General features: G+C 32.9%; 1 protein-coding gene across 1 annotated transcript; it reads right to left on the bottom strand.

The window, feature by feature from the left end:
- Positions 1-5,255: 5,255 nt before the first annotated feature.
- LOC111992083 (probable serine/threonine-protein kinase PBL8) lies at positions 5,256-14,601 on the bottom strand. Its single transcript, XM_065776136.1, has 7 exons — positions 14,407-14,601; positions 14,055-14,285; positions 13,873-13,968; positions 10,622-11,122; positions 10,194-10,280; positions 6,015-6,098; positions 5,256-5,396 (listed from the first exon to the last, which is right to left on the bottom strand). Exons 1-7 carry the CDS (start codon positions 14,599-14,601, stop codon positions 5,256-5,258), a joined length of 1,335 nt encoding a protein of 444 aa, XP_065632208.1.
- Positions 14,602-15,441: the final 840 nt, after the last annotated feature.

Genomic DNA, 15,441 nt, shown 5'->3' with positions numbered 1-15,441 from the left:
AAGTATGAATGATGATTTGGATAAGCCTTTCGAAGCCTCTAAAGTACAGTTTACTCTCAATCAGATGGAGTCTTCTACAGCGTCTGGCCCTGATGGCTTACTACGTTTATTCTATAAGCAGTTTTGGACCAAAGTGGGTGCAAAGGTCACTGATGCAATGCTTTCTGTGTTAAATTCAAGTACTATTCCAAACAACGTAAATCATACTCACCTAACCCTATCCCAAAAGTTTAGAGTCCTAGGCAAGTTACGGATTTCAGGCCTATTAACTTGAGTAATGTCCTATATAAGCTTATTGCTAAAGTTTTTGCAAATCGTTTGAAATCTCTCCTCCCCTAGATAATCTCTGAAACTCAGAGTGCCTTTATGTCAGAAAGACTTATAACTGATAATATCCTAATTGCACATTTACATGAGACACTTCACTACCTTACAGCTAAAAGAATGGGTAAGTTGGGGTATATGGCCTTAAAGCTTGACATGAGCAAGGCATATGACCAGGTTGAATGAGTTTTTCTTGAGAAAATTATGTTAAAGATGAGATTTAGTCAAAGTTTCATTCAACTCATTTCCATGTGCATTCGATTAGTTACCTACTCCATTATGCTAAATGGACAACCTCATGGTTTCACATGCCATCCTAGGATAGATGCATGTCATTTTTCACATACCATCTTAGGGTAAATTCATGTTATTTCTCACATGTCATCTTAAGATAGATACACATCATACATTCACATGTCACTACGTGATAGATTATACATGCCATGCATTCACATATAATAGAATTTATTATTATTTCATTTCACATTACATGCATATCACTCTTTTAAAATCGAATGCCAAATATTTCAGTAGTTGTTGGTGAGATTTTAAGATTAATTCAAAATGAGGAACTATCCTATCCATATAGGCGTGGAGACTTTTCCTAAACGTAACAAAAAATACACAGGGCACACATAACACACTTAGATTCATGCTCACACAACCATAAACCTGAAACCCAAAAACAATACATTTTAAAACAATCTCCAAACCCTAAATCAGAAAATACCATGACAAACCATACCCCAAAATCCTATCTTTCAAAACCCCAATCCCAATCACAAAAGCAATCAATATACAACATAAATATAAGAACTTTCAGCCATGGGTCAGAGGAAAAGGCAAATAGAAAATAAAGAGAGAGAGAGAGAGAGAGAGAGGGTGGCAGCCACCATGGTGGTGGCTCTCAGTGGCAATGGCTGTGGCCTCGGCCTTGGCTGTGTCCGAAAGAGAGAAATTTGGTGGTTAGAGGTCAAGAACCACCGTTGTTAGTGGTGGTGGAGCAGAGGGAGAGAGTTATGGCTGGAACAATGGATACAAAGAGGTTTAGGTTTAAGGTCCGTTTGGATACAACTTATTTTGCTGAAAACTAAAAACTGAAAATACTGTAGCAAAATAATTTTTAAATATGTAAATAGTGCTGTGGAACCCATTTTTAATGAAAAAGTTACTGAAAAGTGGAGTTTGTGAGTCTCGTGAATAGTGCATGGGACTACTGATGTAGCTAAAAATGAGTTGAAAAGTCAAATAGTGTGGCTACTATTCATGAACAGTAGCCACACCTTCAGTTTTGCTAAGCTAAACACGTGCCAAAAAAAAAATAGTGTAAAACGCGCATTTGCGCAAAACGTGAAACGTGAACGTGGATCCAAACCCACAATTAATCTAATAGTAATTTAGGTTGGGTCTAGCTTGACCCATTTGATTAGGGCCCTACCCAGTTCTAAGAGTGTGGTCCAAAAGGCCAACCTGAAATTCAACTCAATCTAAACCCAAACCCCATCATTGGCCCAATCTGAAAACTACACCAGCCCACTCCCTTAAATCAACCCAGCACCTTGCAACCATCAGCTACTTAGGTCGCCATTTCAGCTAGCCCATCAACAAAGCTCAGCCCAACGCAAAAATTAAGAGCTCTTACTCCCAACCGGTCCACAAGCAAAGCTTTTCCAAAATTACAAACCAACCCCAAATATTTTCAAAATTACCATTTTGATTAATAACTTTTGCAAAATTATCCTTTAACCCAGATTTTCCAAAATTACAATTTGACCCAAGATTTCACAAAATTACTTTTTGACCCTTAAAACTTCCAAAAATTTCACAGAAGCCCTTGAGGTCTCAAAAATGCATTTTCAATCTCATTTTGTGCCGCGTGTGTGTGTATATATATATATATATATATATTTTTTTTTTAAAATAATAAATTTGTCAAATGACTTTGTTTTCACACTTTATAGGAATTCAACATTTTTTTGTTATTTCTTTTTGTAGTTTAGTTGCTAGTTGAGGGATAAAAAAAGCTGGAAATGTTAATTGTTATTATTCTTTCAAAACCTGTCAAAATAAAGTTAATAATTGTCAATTGTGTTATGTTAATTTAACACTAATCTATATTTAGTATATTTTGGATAAGTTATATACCTATTTTTAGGTCAGGTTGTGTGTATTCTTTTGTTCCATGCAACCAACGTGCGTTTTCAATGGTAGTCTCACCAAAATCAATGAGTTTAGCATTTTGATCCTAAATATTAAGGGAAATTCAGTTATAATTTTTGGTGGATAAATTAGATAGAAAAGCAAACATTTATTTATATAGGTTTTCTAGTATATAGGTGTTTTTAGTATATACATTATTATCTATGCAAATGTTTTCTGGCATTATGTTGCCATGAACATACGGCGGCTTAGCTGTATTCAGTGCCAGTAGTATATGCCTTGTAATATATGTAAAGTCTATATCCAAAATATATATATATATATATATGCAAAGTCTGCCTCCAGTCTAAGTCTGCCAATAACTCTATTAGTATTAGAACTACAAAGGAAGTTGAAAGAGAAAACAGAACAAAGGCAATTAATAATCTGTTAGTTTAAGAACTTAGAATATTTAAATTATTAAGTTTTATGCTGGAAAATAGAAAACCTTGGAGTGCACTAGAGACATCTCCTTGTAGCCTTTCATAAACCAAACAAAGTAGTCATTTCTTTCCCTTGTATCCAGTACCATACTCATAGAGTTGAACAATATTTGAGTGGTGATTGAATTTTGGAAGGTAGTTTTCTCATTTTGAGAATTGATTGAATTGAAAATGAATTAGTTTTTAGGATTAAAAATACAAAGACATGCAAAATAAAACTAAAATTACTTACTTCACACTTGCTTTTATTGAAGCTATTTTTGGGCATGACATTCACAGCAGCATCTTTACCAATGTCCTTAAATTGACTACCATAAATAGTTTCCAACCTACCACTCTTAATTATGTTTGAGAAATTGTTTGAAACCTTTTTAATATCTAGTCCCTTGGTATACAAACATTGGGCCAATTCTTTCATAGTGAATTTGCTTTTTACCTTGAGGATAGTTAGGTTAAATCCTTCTCAGATTTTTTACCGGTTTGGTTTTTCTGGATTATCATATTATGTGTTCTTTATATTTCCGCTGCTTTACATGATATGATTGTTATTGTTTTAACCTAGATCTGAATAATAAACCTACGTATTCACTTGGTTAATTAATTAGATTAAACAATCTAGTTTAAAGGGGTCTAAAAACATAGAGTATCTCAGGGCACAATTGTTGCTACATCAGATGATCCAACAGATATGATGAAGCTAGTTCCTTTGCAAAAGTTCAAGCATTGTTTGGACTTGATTGGTGTTTCTAGTTTGTGATAGCCCTTAGGAGCTTTGGTTTGGTGGTGGAGAAGTTTCATTTGTAGGGCTTGTCCAAGTTAAGCCAAGGTGGAGATTTGTTATGATTGGTGGCATAGCATGAGATTATAACCATGTTGTCTTGGTTGTCTAAGACTTTGAGTTTTAAATGTACCCCGTGTAGGACATGTAAAGCAACCCTAGTTGACTTATATTTATGCTAATATATATACACACTACTATGCAGCTTTGTCAATATGTTATTAATTAATAGAGTTGCATATTGTTTAGGGTTTTCAAGGTGGAGATTTGTTATGATTGGTGGCATAGCATGAGATTATAACCCATGTTGTCTTGGTTGTCTAAGACTTTGAGTTTTAAATGTACCCCGTGTAGGACATGTAAAGCAACCCTAGCTGACTTATATTTATGCTAATATATATACCCACTACTATGCAGCTTTGTCAATATGTATTAATTAGGAGAGCTGCATATTGTTTAGGGTTTTCAAGTAGTGACTATGTTCAAGAGATTTTCAGGTTTCTCTAGTCACGTGCTTTTGGTGAGAGAGCTATTTTGGGTTTATTTGGAGTTTGCACTTTGTGAGAGTATTTTTGTACCGCCACTGTAATCTTCCCCTTTTGTTAGTGAAGCTTTTTCCTAGATGCTAATTATGGACGCAGGCTAAAAGCTGAACTAATGAAAATCTTTGTGTTTCCTATGTGATCACTGTTATTTGAATAACTGAATGAGTTATATGGAAAAATTGAAATCATATGAAATGTTTTTGCAACTGATCTAAATCCCAGTGGTTTTTTTTTTTAATTTAAATTTTTGTCATAACCTTGAACCCATCAAAACTTGATTTGCAGTACCGAAAATTGAGCTCATTCTGATGAGGTGAGTTATTTTCATCCAAAAACAGAATGTACATATATTTTAAAATCACATATTTCTAAATCACAACTTTACTTTTACACAATAAACATGAAACTAGTGTTTTCTGCGTATCATTTATTTTTTAAGTTTATAGTGTTTCATATATATATATATATTATATCCTTTTTCGCTTCAAACCACTCAAATTAACAATAGCAGTAACAGTTACAACCAATTACATATATTCGCTTCACACAACAATGAGTTATAGCAGTATTAGTTATAAGCAATAACATATATTTGCTTCATAGTGCGTGAAGTAAGGCTGTAAGCAGGTTTCCTATTGCTTCTGCAACTCCAGTACACAAGATAAGATCATCTGCTTGTCTCTCATTGCAACAGATTCATTATGATTTTTTTTAGATTCTTCCACAATTGGGCAAGCTCCTTAAGAATCTTGCTCATGCTGGGGCTGATTTGGGTCTTCCTCAATGCACTTGCTTGACAATGCCAAAACTCCCATAGCAGATCTTTAACCCACAATGCGGACATGGGGTCTATAATCTGTTCCAGCTTATATTGGTCTCCAGAGAGAGCAGTTTTGACCCACTCCACTAGATTTCTCTCATTCTTGGGTCGGTTGGCATCAAACACTGGCTTGTTAGTGACTATTTCTAGCAAAATAACTCCAAAACTGTATACGTTGTCTGCATATGTGAGGTTATTAAGAGGTCAAATTCTGGAGTTGTATGATAATCCATAAAATTCCAATCAAATTTTCCAGCACTACTGTTTTGCTTCTCTGTCTTCACAAACTGTTTCACATATATACAAGGGAAAGGTGTATTATTACTAGTTTGAGCTACAAAGTTACATCAGTTTAACAGGTACAGCATTTAGTTTAAGAATAATGAGCGTACAATGTTTGTTATCTGGATCTTGGTTGAAGTTTCAACATAAAATACATACAAAGTAAAAATTATAGGGTGCATTCATTTAAGCTATACCAATAGACAATAAAAAGAGAGGTTGATTTTATCATGCTAAAAATTAAAAAACATTTGCAGTCATTCTGAATTAAGAAGTTAGTTGGGGTGGGCACTTGCAAATGGAAGGGATATGAGGGATTATTCTTGACTGATTCTCTCTATTGGAAATGGATCCATAATTTTAAACAACATGATACATTGTTAGACATAGAAAATAAAATTTTAACCTTGATATTCCTCAAATTTTGAAAATTAATAGGATTTTTATTTATTTTTATATTTTGTTTTATAACCACTGAGGTCACATGTTATGATTGATGTATAATAAAAGTGTTATTAATTTCTAGCTCCACCACTAATCATATGTTTTTATAATCAATTTCACAAAGAAGAAAAAATTATCATATTAATAAAAATTAAACTTGCGGGTATTTATGTACTTACTGTAGCAACAGCTTGGTCAAAAAGTTTGCCTTTCAGATTTTCATCAATGACAATGGAGGAAGATTTGAAACTCCTCAATACTATCTGTTTCAAAGAGGAAAAATGCATATCATAAATGTTAGGGTCATAATAAGTTAGTGTTTTGAGAATTCCGAGTCATATTGCATTTTAATGTAATTGTGTTGTAAAGTTTCTTAATATCCAAGATGAAGTGAAGATCTATTTTGAAGACTCGTGAATCTGCTGAGAAAAGAGGAAAGTCTGCCCTTCACATGTTAAATAGACCTTTGCATAATTAATGTAATTAATCTACTTGGGTGATCATTTAATTTAATTGGGGTCAATATTTTCCAAACAATAGCTACTCTAATACCACGGTCCAACAAGGAAAACACACACATATAATACTAATATAACAATTAATATACCTGATGTTCATGAAATACTCCAAAGCCTGGGCAGCACTTTGTAAGATGATGAGTCTTTTTACCCATGACAGTGACAACTCGGACAGAAAGTAACTAAGACTTCCAATGCATATACATTCTCCTACTACAAATCTGACACCCTCTGAAAGGCAATATCCAACCAAGTTTAGAAGGTTTTGGTGCTTCATTGCTGCAATAGTGTTTAATTCTTTCACCCAAGAATGGTCACTCTGAAAAATAAAATTATGGGATCGATTTAGATGGATGTATATATGAAAGAAATAGATGTAAAGTTAAGGAAGAAGAAGAAGATGGTGCAAGAAAATAAAGAAAGTTATAAACCTTGGCTTTAAGTACATGTCCTTGAATCTGTTGGATAAGGACTGGTGTTCTTTTCCCACTAAGTTTGATGGTGCCTCTGTAGAAGGCACCAAAGTCACCCTCTCCAATCTTGTAAGAGGATTTGAAACTTTTTGTTGCTTTCTTCAAGTCTGAGAGAGTGAATTGAATTAGAATATGACCAGGTGATTGCTCCATTGCACACAGAGAACACTTTGGTGATCAAAGAAGACAAAGAATTGGGAGAGAGACAGCACAGGCAAGAGAGCAATGTGAAAGAGCGAGTGGTGTCTTGAGAGTTAAGTACTGAGCTAAAGCCCCACATCAACAAATTCTGTTCTAACTCTTAACTTGCTCCCACAAAATCTGTCCACTGCTTGAAAACAGCGTACAAACAAAAACACGGGACAGAAGAAAAAGGCCCCATAAATTTAGCTTGTCCAATGGAACTCCAATTTTATTTTTTATTTAAAAAAAAACATTGGCCAGTTGAATCAGTGGAAAAAAACAAAAACAATGGGGTTAAGTAATCCCCTAAAAGGAAAATAAAACCTTTTAAGAAAAACAAGCCATTTTAAAAAAATTTGTTTTCTTTATGTGCACAAGAATCATATATTATTGTTGCACTTTTTTTTTTTTTTTAATCATGAATCTAGAGATAAAATTAAACAATTTTTGAATAATCACTAGAGTTTCAAAAGATGACAAATTCTCTCTCTCTCTCTCTCTCTCTCTCTATTATATTATATATATATATGAAAAGTGTAATTTAATAATGTATTTAAATTACATAATAATATTATTTATATAAATAAATAAAAATTAATGATTTTTTAAAATATACCATAATATTTTTTTTGAGAATGTAAATATACCATAATTGGTTTACTAATTTGAACATATCCAAGAATATTAAAATACAAATGTACACCCACATTCCATAGGACACAAATATACACCCACATTCCATAGAATACATGTAACATGTTACATTAAGTTTAAATTATTATATAAGTTTAGAATTGTAGCCTTTTTTTTTCTCCTTTCCAAATATAAGCATAATGCCTACATTATTGAAACTTGAATTTGAAGGTAATCTTTTGAATATTTATCATTTTTATTGCTTTTTTAGGGCACATATTTCTAATTTCTATTGCCTATTTTGTTTTTATTATTTAACTTGGAATTAAAGAACTTGACCTAAATATAATAAAATTTCATACTTTCCAACCCAAAAATTAAGAAAATAATAATAATTTTTTAGCCAAAAACTTAAAGGCAATCTACAAAAAGAATTTATTTAAGACCCAATTAGTCTAAAATGAACCGAATTGACTAAATGGACTGAAGTATATTGAAGTGGATCAAATTGGACCGTATTAGACCAAATAGGACCAAAGTGGATGGAATGAATCAAATATACTGAAGTGGACCGAAATGGATCAAATGGGACTTTTTTTTTTTTTTTTTCAGAATAGGATCAAATGGGACCAAAATGAACTGAATTAGACTGAATGGAACGAAGTGGATCAAATTGGACCGAATTTGACTATCCATTTAAGTGCAAGTTTAGTAAACATACTGCAGTTGAGACATGAGTTAATCCATATGAAGTCCCCAGCCTGGCCAATCCAAAGTCCGACAACTTTGCAATCCATTGGTCATCCAACAGTATGTAGTTCAACAACCCCTAAAACATTTACTTCTGTCAGCCATTCTTTATGGCCTTGTCAGAAAGAGATGGCAACAACAAAAATCACATATGTATTTTGAAGCGCTATGAAGACAGACATATAAGGAGAAGAAAGTAATTGAGAATTTCATTTTGTCCTTTCTTTCTAAACTTCACCAGTAAGAAAGCAGATATGTAGCACTCCATACACAATGCTAATATGCTCACACTAAAGGTTTTATTCCATTACTCTCTGACAAACTTACAGATCATATGTAAAAGAATTCTCTAGCTTTTCTGAAGCACATAATACTACTTAATATTGTTGCATAATGTAATATGTAAGTATATTTCCACTCAAGTTCAGGAGGAGAAGAAAACATGCCTGCAATCCTCTTCTACTTGGTTGTTTAATGGCAACATCTATTTTTTTTTATGTGGATCATCTGTGTTCCGGATCACAGCCCTTTATACACCACCAAACCCACCCTCTCCAATCTGAAATTCTTTGTGGCTGCCTTCAAATCTGAGAATGTGAATTCTCTGAGATTACTTTGTCATTGAGACAAGATTGCAAATGACTTAGCAGAGGATGCAGAGCTAAATTCTGAGACATTCTGAGAATTAAATTCAGTACTTAATGGCTTCTTATCCCAGTAGGTTGACATGGAAGTGGAAGTGGACCGAACAGAATTGGACTATATAACCCTTTGCTCATCATTTTTTCTTTGTTGGAGAAATTAAAAAACACTTCATAGCCCCTCTAAAACTGATTGCCTCACTGCAAATGCAACGCGTGTATAATGGTGAGATAGCAAGGCCAATACAAGGAAGGAGAGAAACTACTTTTATATCTATTGCCCCCCCTAAATCACAAATCCTATGGACTTTAAAAAATTCAAACAGTTCCCAAAATTCCCCTTTCACATATTCATTTAGTTTGCATTTTTTATTTGAGGATTTGAAATCAAGGGATTTGAAGAACAATTGTTAGTATAAATTGCTTGAAATTAATTTATCAACATATGATGATGTGAACTTTGGAGATTTTGCTCAAAGATAAACACTTGTGATATTATGGATTTGAAATGGCATCTACACCTAGTAATTTCTAATCCACATATCAATATAGTTCAAAACCGCAGTCATTGAGGAAATTCTTTTCACCTGTAGAAACAAATGGAGCAACTTTTCAAAGTATTCATTTTTATTAAATTTATTTTGGACAATAAAAGGGAAAATTAAACACCTACTAAGTGATCATTTGTAAAATATAACATGAGTTGAACTGTTGAAGCCACAACTCACTATCTTAGCCTTTCAATTTCCATTCAATGATATATCTAACAGTGTTTATTTTCTCTGTTAATAGGGTAAAGAAAATATTTTCTCTTTTCCATATGAATATAGTATAACAAATCACCTTGCTTTAGTCTTGCATAAAATTTTGATTTGCATGTGTATGATTAGTGTGAACCGTGCTACTTTTAAAAAAATAAAAGGTTTGTTAGTTACATATTAACCTTAAATCCTCCTTCCCTCTTTTTATAAAAAGTAAATCATATTATAGCAAAAAAACCGATTCCTATTCCTCACTCTATCTCTACTTTGCACTACCCGCATATTTACACATGTATTTGCTTCCCAGTATACCTAGCACACCTCAGTCTGCCAGTCCTTGATCAAGACTCAACAGGTTGCTGCAATATCACCTGTGCAAGGCTTATCATCTTAGCAAACATTGGTACATAATTCTGCTATTCTAAACCCAACAAAAATACTAATTAAGCTGGAAACACCCATCTCAAATAACCCAACGTCAACAGCCTAAAAGATACAACATCCAAAAACAAATTGTACAAACCTTTTAAAGTATCACAACTTTCAAGATACAATTATACTTTTACAAAAAAAATAAAATAAAATAACTGATGGAAAATTTTATCTAAAAACATAAAAATTGTTTTGCCATTACAAGTATCATCATCATAACATTTACTTAATTTTATAGTGTTTCACATATATATATTTACGTCCTTCCAGGCATAGATTCACACAAATCAACTCTTAGTAAGAGTTAAAACTAATTACATACATATAGTTACTTCATATAGCAGTTACACCTTGTTGAATAACTTTGCAACTAAGTGTACAATCAATAAAAAAACCACTCCAATTGCCCTCAATAAAATGTCCCATTTCGCAGCATCCCTTTGTACTTGTATCTCTTCTTGTCTCTCTTTTTCAAGAAATTCTTTAACACGAATGGAATGTTCTTCCACAATTGGGGCAAGCTCCTTAAGAATCTTGCTCATGCTGGGACGCTGATTTGGGTCTTCCTCAATGCACTTGCTTGACAATGCCAAAACTCCCATAGCAGATTCTTTAACCCACAATGCGGACATGGGGTCTATAATCTGTTCCAGCTTATATTGGTCTCCAGAGAGAGCAGTTTTGACCCACTCCACTAGATTTCTCTCATTCTTGGGTCGGTTGGCATCAAACACTGGCTTGTTAGTGACTATTTCTAGCAAAATAACTCCAAAACTGTATACGTTGTCTGCATATGTGAGGTTATTAAGAGGGTCAAATTCTGGAGTTGTATGATAATCCATAAAATTCCAATCAAATTTTCCAGCACTACTGTTTTGCTTCTCTGTCTTCACAAACTGTTTCACATATATACAAGGGAAAGGTGTATTATTACTAGTTTGAGCTACAAAGTTACATCAGTTTAACAGGTACAGCATTTAGTTTAAGGAAAGTGATACTCAAATTGAAAGAGCAAAAGAAGTGTAAGGTAATAATTATAGCTAGGCTGCTAGGGTGCAACTAATTCAGCATATCAACAGAAAAGAGATGTTGATTGTATGGATTTTTATTTGGCAGAGAACGCAAAAGGGCGCATTGTTGGTCCTCAACATCGGAAAATTAATGGGAAAATTTTTTATATCCAATTTAGTGATGCAAAACGTTTTTATAACTTTTTCTTTCACAACTATGGAAGCAGGCAGAGCTAGGAATTTTCGTCTGAGGGACCAAGTTGCGGCACTAATATATTTATCAAGACAACCTCACATGTGAGTTCCAGTTAGTTCAATTGGTAAAATCTTTGATAGTTGTATAAGAGATAAACTTTAAAAAAAAAAAAAAAACCACATACATACATATATATATACACACACACACACTTTATATATATATATATATATACACACACCCAGCAAAAAAAAAAAATAGAGCTTAGTATTTTTAATCAAAATTATATTTGATGGTAATCTTTCATAAAATAAAATTCATTTTTTCCATTTTCATAATGAAATTCTTAGAAAATTTCATTTTAAATACAAATTAACAAATTTTATACTAAAGTAGGTAAATAATATTTCAATTGAACTAATGAAATTTTCAAAAAATGAATGATCCAAAACTTAGAGAAATAAATTAGTCTTTAAATATATTTGAAGCTATCTTGTTCTAACCTATTATGTGACAACTAAAGACACGTTTCATGTATAGTTTTAATGACAATATTTTTTTAATGAGTCAATGACTTGTTAATCACTACATAATGAGTTTAAAAAGATAGATTCAAACATATTTGATGCCAAATTTTATCAAATATTTAACAAATATAAGAGCACATCTTACAATAAAAAATAAAAGGCAAAAATGCAAAATTGACCCTCTAACTTTCAACACTTTTCATTTCAGTCCTCTAACTTTCAATTTTATTATTTCAGTCCTCTAACTTTTAATTGTTGTCAATTCTACCGTTAAGTAAGCCAAAACGACGTTGTTTTGGCTCTTTATTTATTTTATTTTTTTTAATTAAAAAAATTAAGAAAACTGTTATTAAAAAAAAAAAGTCATTTTTTGTCTTCTCATTTTCTGTCTCTCTGTCTCACTCGTCGGACTCTCTCTCACTTTCTCATTCTCTATCTCTCTGTCTCACAGTGCGCGTAGGTACCGGACATAGTCGCCATCAAGTTTCGATGAGTTAGCATCACTCCTTTGACTCTCCCGGTGGTCCCCGACGAGTACAATATCACCGCAAAATCGAACTGGCTCACTTCGACGCAGCCGATCGTTTGTACCGAACTCCTCATCATTGAGTCGAACTCGAGCGAGTCGACGACAATGGTTTTGAAACGGAGAGAAATGTTTGAAAGTTTGTGAGAGCTTGATGACGTGGCAGATGCGATCACTGGGTTGCATAGTTGGATTAGGCTTGAAATCTCAGACTCGGTGCTCAGTGGGTTAGCTGGGGAGATGACTATCCCAAGAGACTTTGGGTTTCAGATTTTGGTGGAGTGAGTGACGAAGAGAGAGAGATGGAGAGGTGGAGGCCGGCGGTGGCAAGAGAGAAAATGAGAAGAAAAAAAATGACTTTTTTTTTTTTTAATAACAGTTTTCTTAATTTTTTTAATTAAAAAAAAGTCAAAACGACGTCTGCTCACTTAACGACAGTAAATAAATGAGGTCTAACGGAGTATCGAATTGACAAAAATTGAAAGTTAAAAGACTGAAATGACAAAACTAAAAGTTAAATGACTAAAATAAAAAACGCTGAAAGTTAGAGGGTCAGTTTTGCATTTTTGCCAAAATAAAATTGCGAAAAATAAAGTTATATCTTTATTACGATTTGACCAATTAATTTTTTAAGAGTATCATTGGACTAATTCAAATATTTGGGGGGAACACTTATTTTTATAGACTAAATTTTAAAAATATTAAAATAAATAAATAAATATATATATATATATATATTTTAAAAATTTTCAAAATTTTGAGAGGGCCACCCTTCAACACAGCTCCACCCCTATATGCAAGTGATTTGTTGTGATTGATTCATAATAAAACTGCTGTCAATTGTAATTAGTGAATCAATGTTAAAAATGATGTTAGACTAATTATAAATTTTTAAAAAAAGTTTTATCTTACAAGTGGGAGAGCAGATTCAAATTTAGTTCCCCTTGTAGGAAGTATAATGCTAGTGAACCACACAATTTTCTTCTTGCCACCTCCTTAGCATTTCTCTTTTATATCTACATGAGTACATGTCTTAGATGGTAATGTTGATAATCATAGTTATTAGTATTATTAATAATAATCATAGTTCTATCATTTTTTTTTTAAATTTCGATAAATATACCAACAGGGAGAGGAAATTCAAACCATGGTTCTCCTAAATCCTAATAAAGAAGATCAGACTATGTCACTGAGTAAGGCTCTTGACAATTATATTTATATCACTAAGGTCACTAGATGCAAACAATAAATTAAGATAAATCCCTCTCTCACCCTCAAATTAATTTCTATCTCCACCACTTATAGTAGGTTTTTAAGATCAATTTCACAAAGAAAAAAAAAAGTACCATGTCAAACAAAAATTACACGAGGGTATTTATATACTTACTGGAGAAGTATCCAATCTCGAAGAAGGAAGGTCAAAAAGCTTCCCTTTCAAATCATTATCAACAACAATGGAGGAAGAACTCAAACTCAGTACTATCTGTTCAAATAGAAAGAAAAAAACACTTATCATATACCACAATCAAATAGGGAAAACACACGCATACTATTTGTAAATTAACATACCTGATGTTCATGCAAGTACGCCAAAACCCGGGCAGCATCTTGTACAACAACGAGTCTTTTTCCCCATGACAGTGACCCCTTTAACAAACAGTGACTTAGACTTTTATAGCATTTGCATTCTCCTACCGCAAATCTGACACCCTCTGAAAGGCAATATCCAATCAAGTTTACAAGGTTTTGGTGCTTCATTGCTGCAATAGTGTTTAATTCTTTCACCCAAGAGTGATCACTCTGAAAAATAAAATATGGGATTGATTTAGATAGGTGTATACAAGAAAGAAAATAGATGAAAAGTTATATATGTTAAAAGATGAAGAAGAAGATGGTGCAAGAAAATAAAAAAGTTACAAACCTTGGCTTTAAGAACATGTCCTTGAATCTGTTGGATAAGGATGTGTGTTCTTTTCCCACTTAGTTTGATGGTGCCTTTGTAGAAGGCACCAAAGTCACCCTTTCCAATCTTGTAAGAGGGTTTGAAACCTTTTGTTGCTTTCTCCAAGTCTGAGACATTGAATTGAATTAGAAGATGACTAGGTGATTGCTCCATTGCATACAGAGAATACTTTGGTGATCAAAGAAGATAAAGAATTGGGAGAGAGACACAGGCGAAAGAGCTATGTGGAAAGAGCGAGTGGTGTCTTGAGAGTTAAAGTACTAAGCTAAAGCCCCACAACAACAAATTCTGTTCAAACTAAAACTTGCTCCCACAAAATCTGTCCACTGCTTGAAAACAGCGTACAAACAAAAACACGGGAACAGAAGCAAAAGCCTCCATATTGAGCTTGTCCAATGGCACTCCAATTTTATTTTTATTTAAGAAAAAAAAAAACATTGGCCTGTTGAATCAGTGGACAGACTAAAAGAAAAATAAAACTTTTTAACAAAAACAAGCCATTTAAAATAATAAAAAAAAAAAATTGTTTTCTTTATGTGCACAAGAATCATATATTATTGTTTGGATTTTTTTTTACATGAATCTATAGCTAAATCTAAACAACTTTTGAATACTCACTAGAGTTTCAAAAGATGACAAATTCTCTCTCTCTCTCTCTCTCTCTCTCTCTCTCTATATATATATATATATACACACACACACACACTAGCCTCGTCACACACACTTCATGCATACAATGAGACTTTTTATTTTATATTTTTTTGGTTTACACGTTTTACTCATGGCAATTTCATTTTACTTTTTATTTTAAGAAAAATTTGTATTAGTACTTAACTGCTAATGTGAGAGAGAAATGTGGAGGTGGGAAAAAAAAAACAATTTAGTGATAATAAAAAATGGTACGTTTGTGGGGGAAAAAAAGCAATTTTTTTTTTTTTTTTTTCAAAAAGAAGAAGTTGTATTAGTACTTGACAATCATTGCGCACCCTTGGT

The sequence above is a fragment of the Quercus suber genome, unplaced genomic scaffold, assembly GCF_002906115.3.
Source record: "Quercus suber isolate HL8 unplaced genomic scaffold, Cork oak 2.0 scaffold_129, whole genome shotgun sequence".
Classification (NCBI taxonomy): Eukaryota; Viridiplantae; Streptophyta; class Magnoliopsida; order Fagales; family Fagaceae; genus Quercus; species Quercus suber.
Note: the sequence above shows the minus strand (reverse complement) of the source record. Positions and strands in the feature narration are given on the sequence as shown.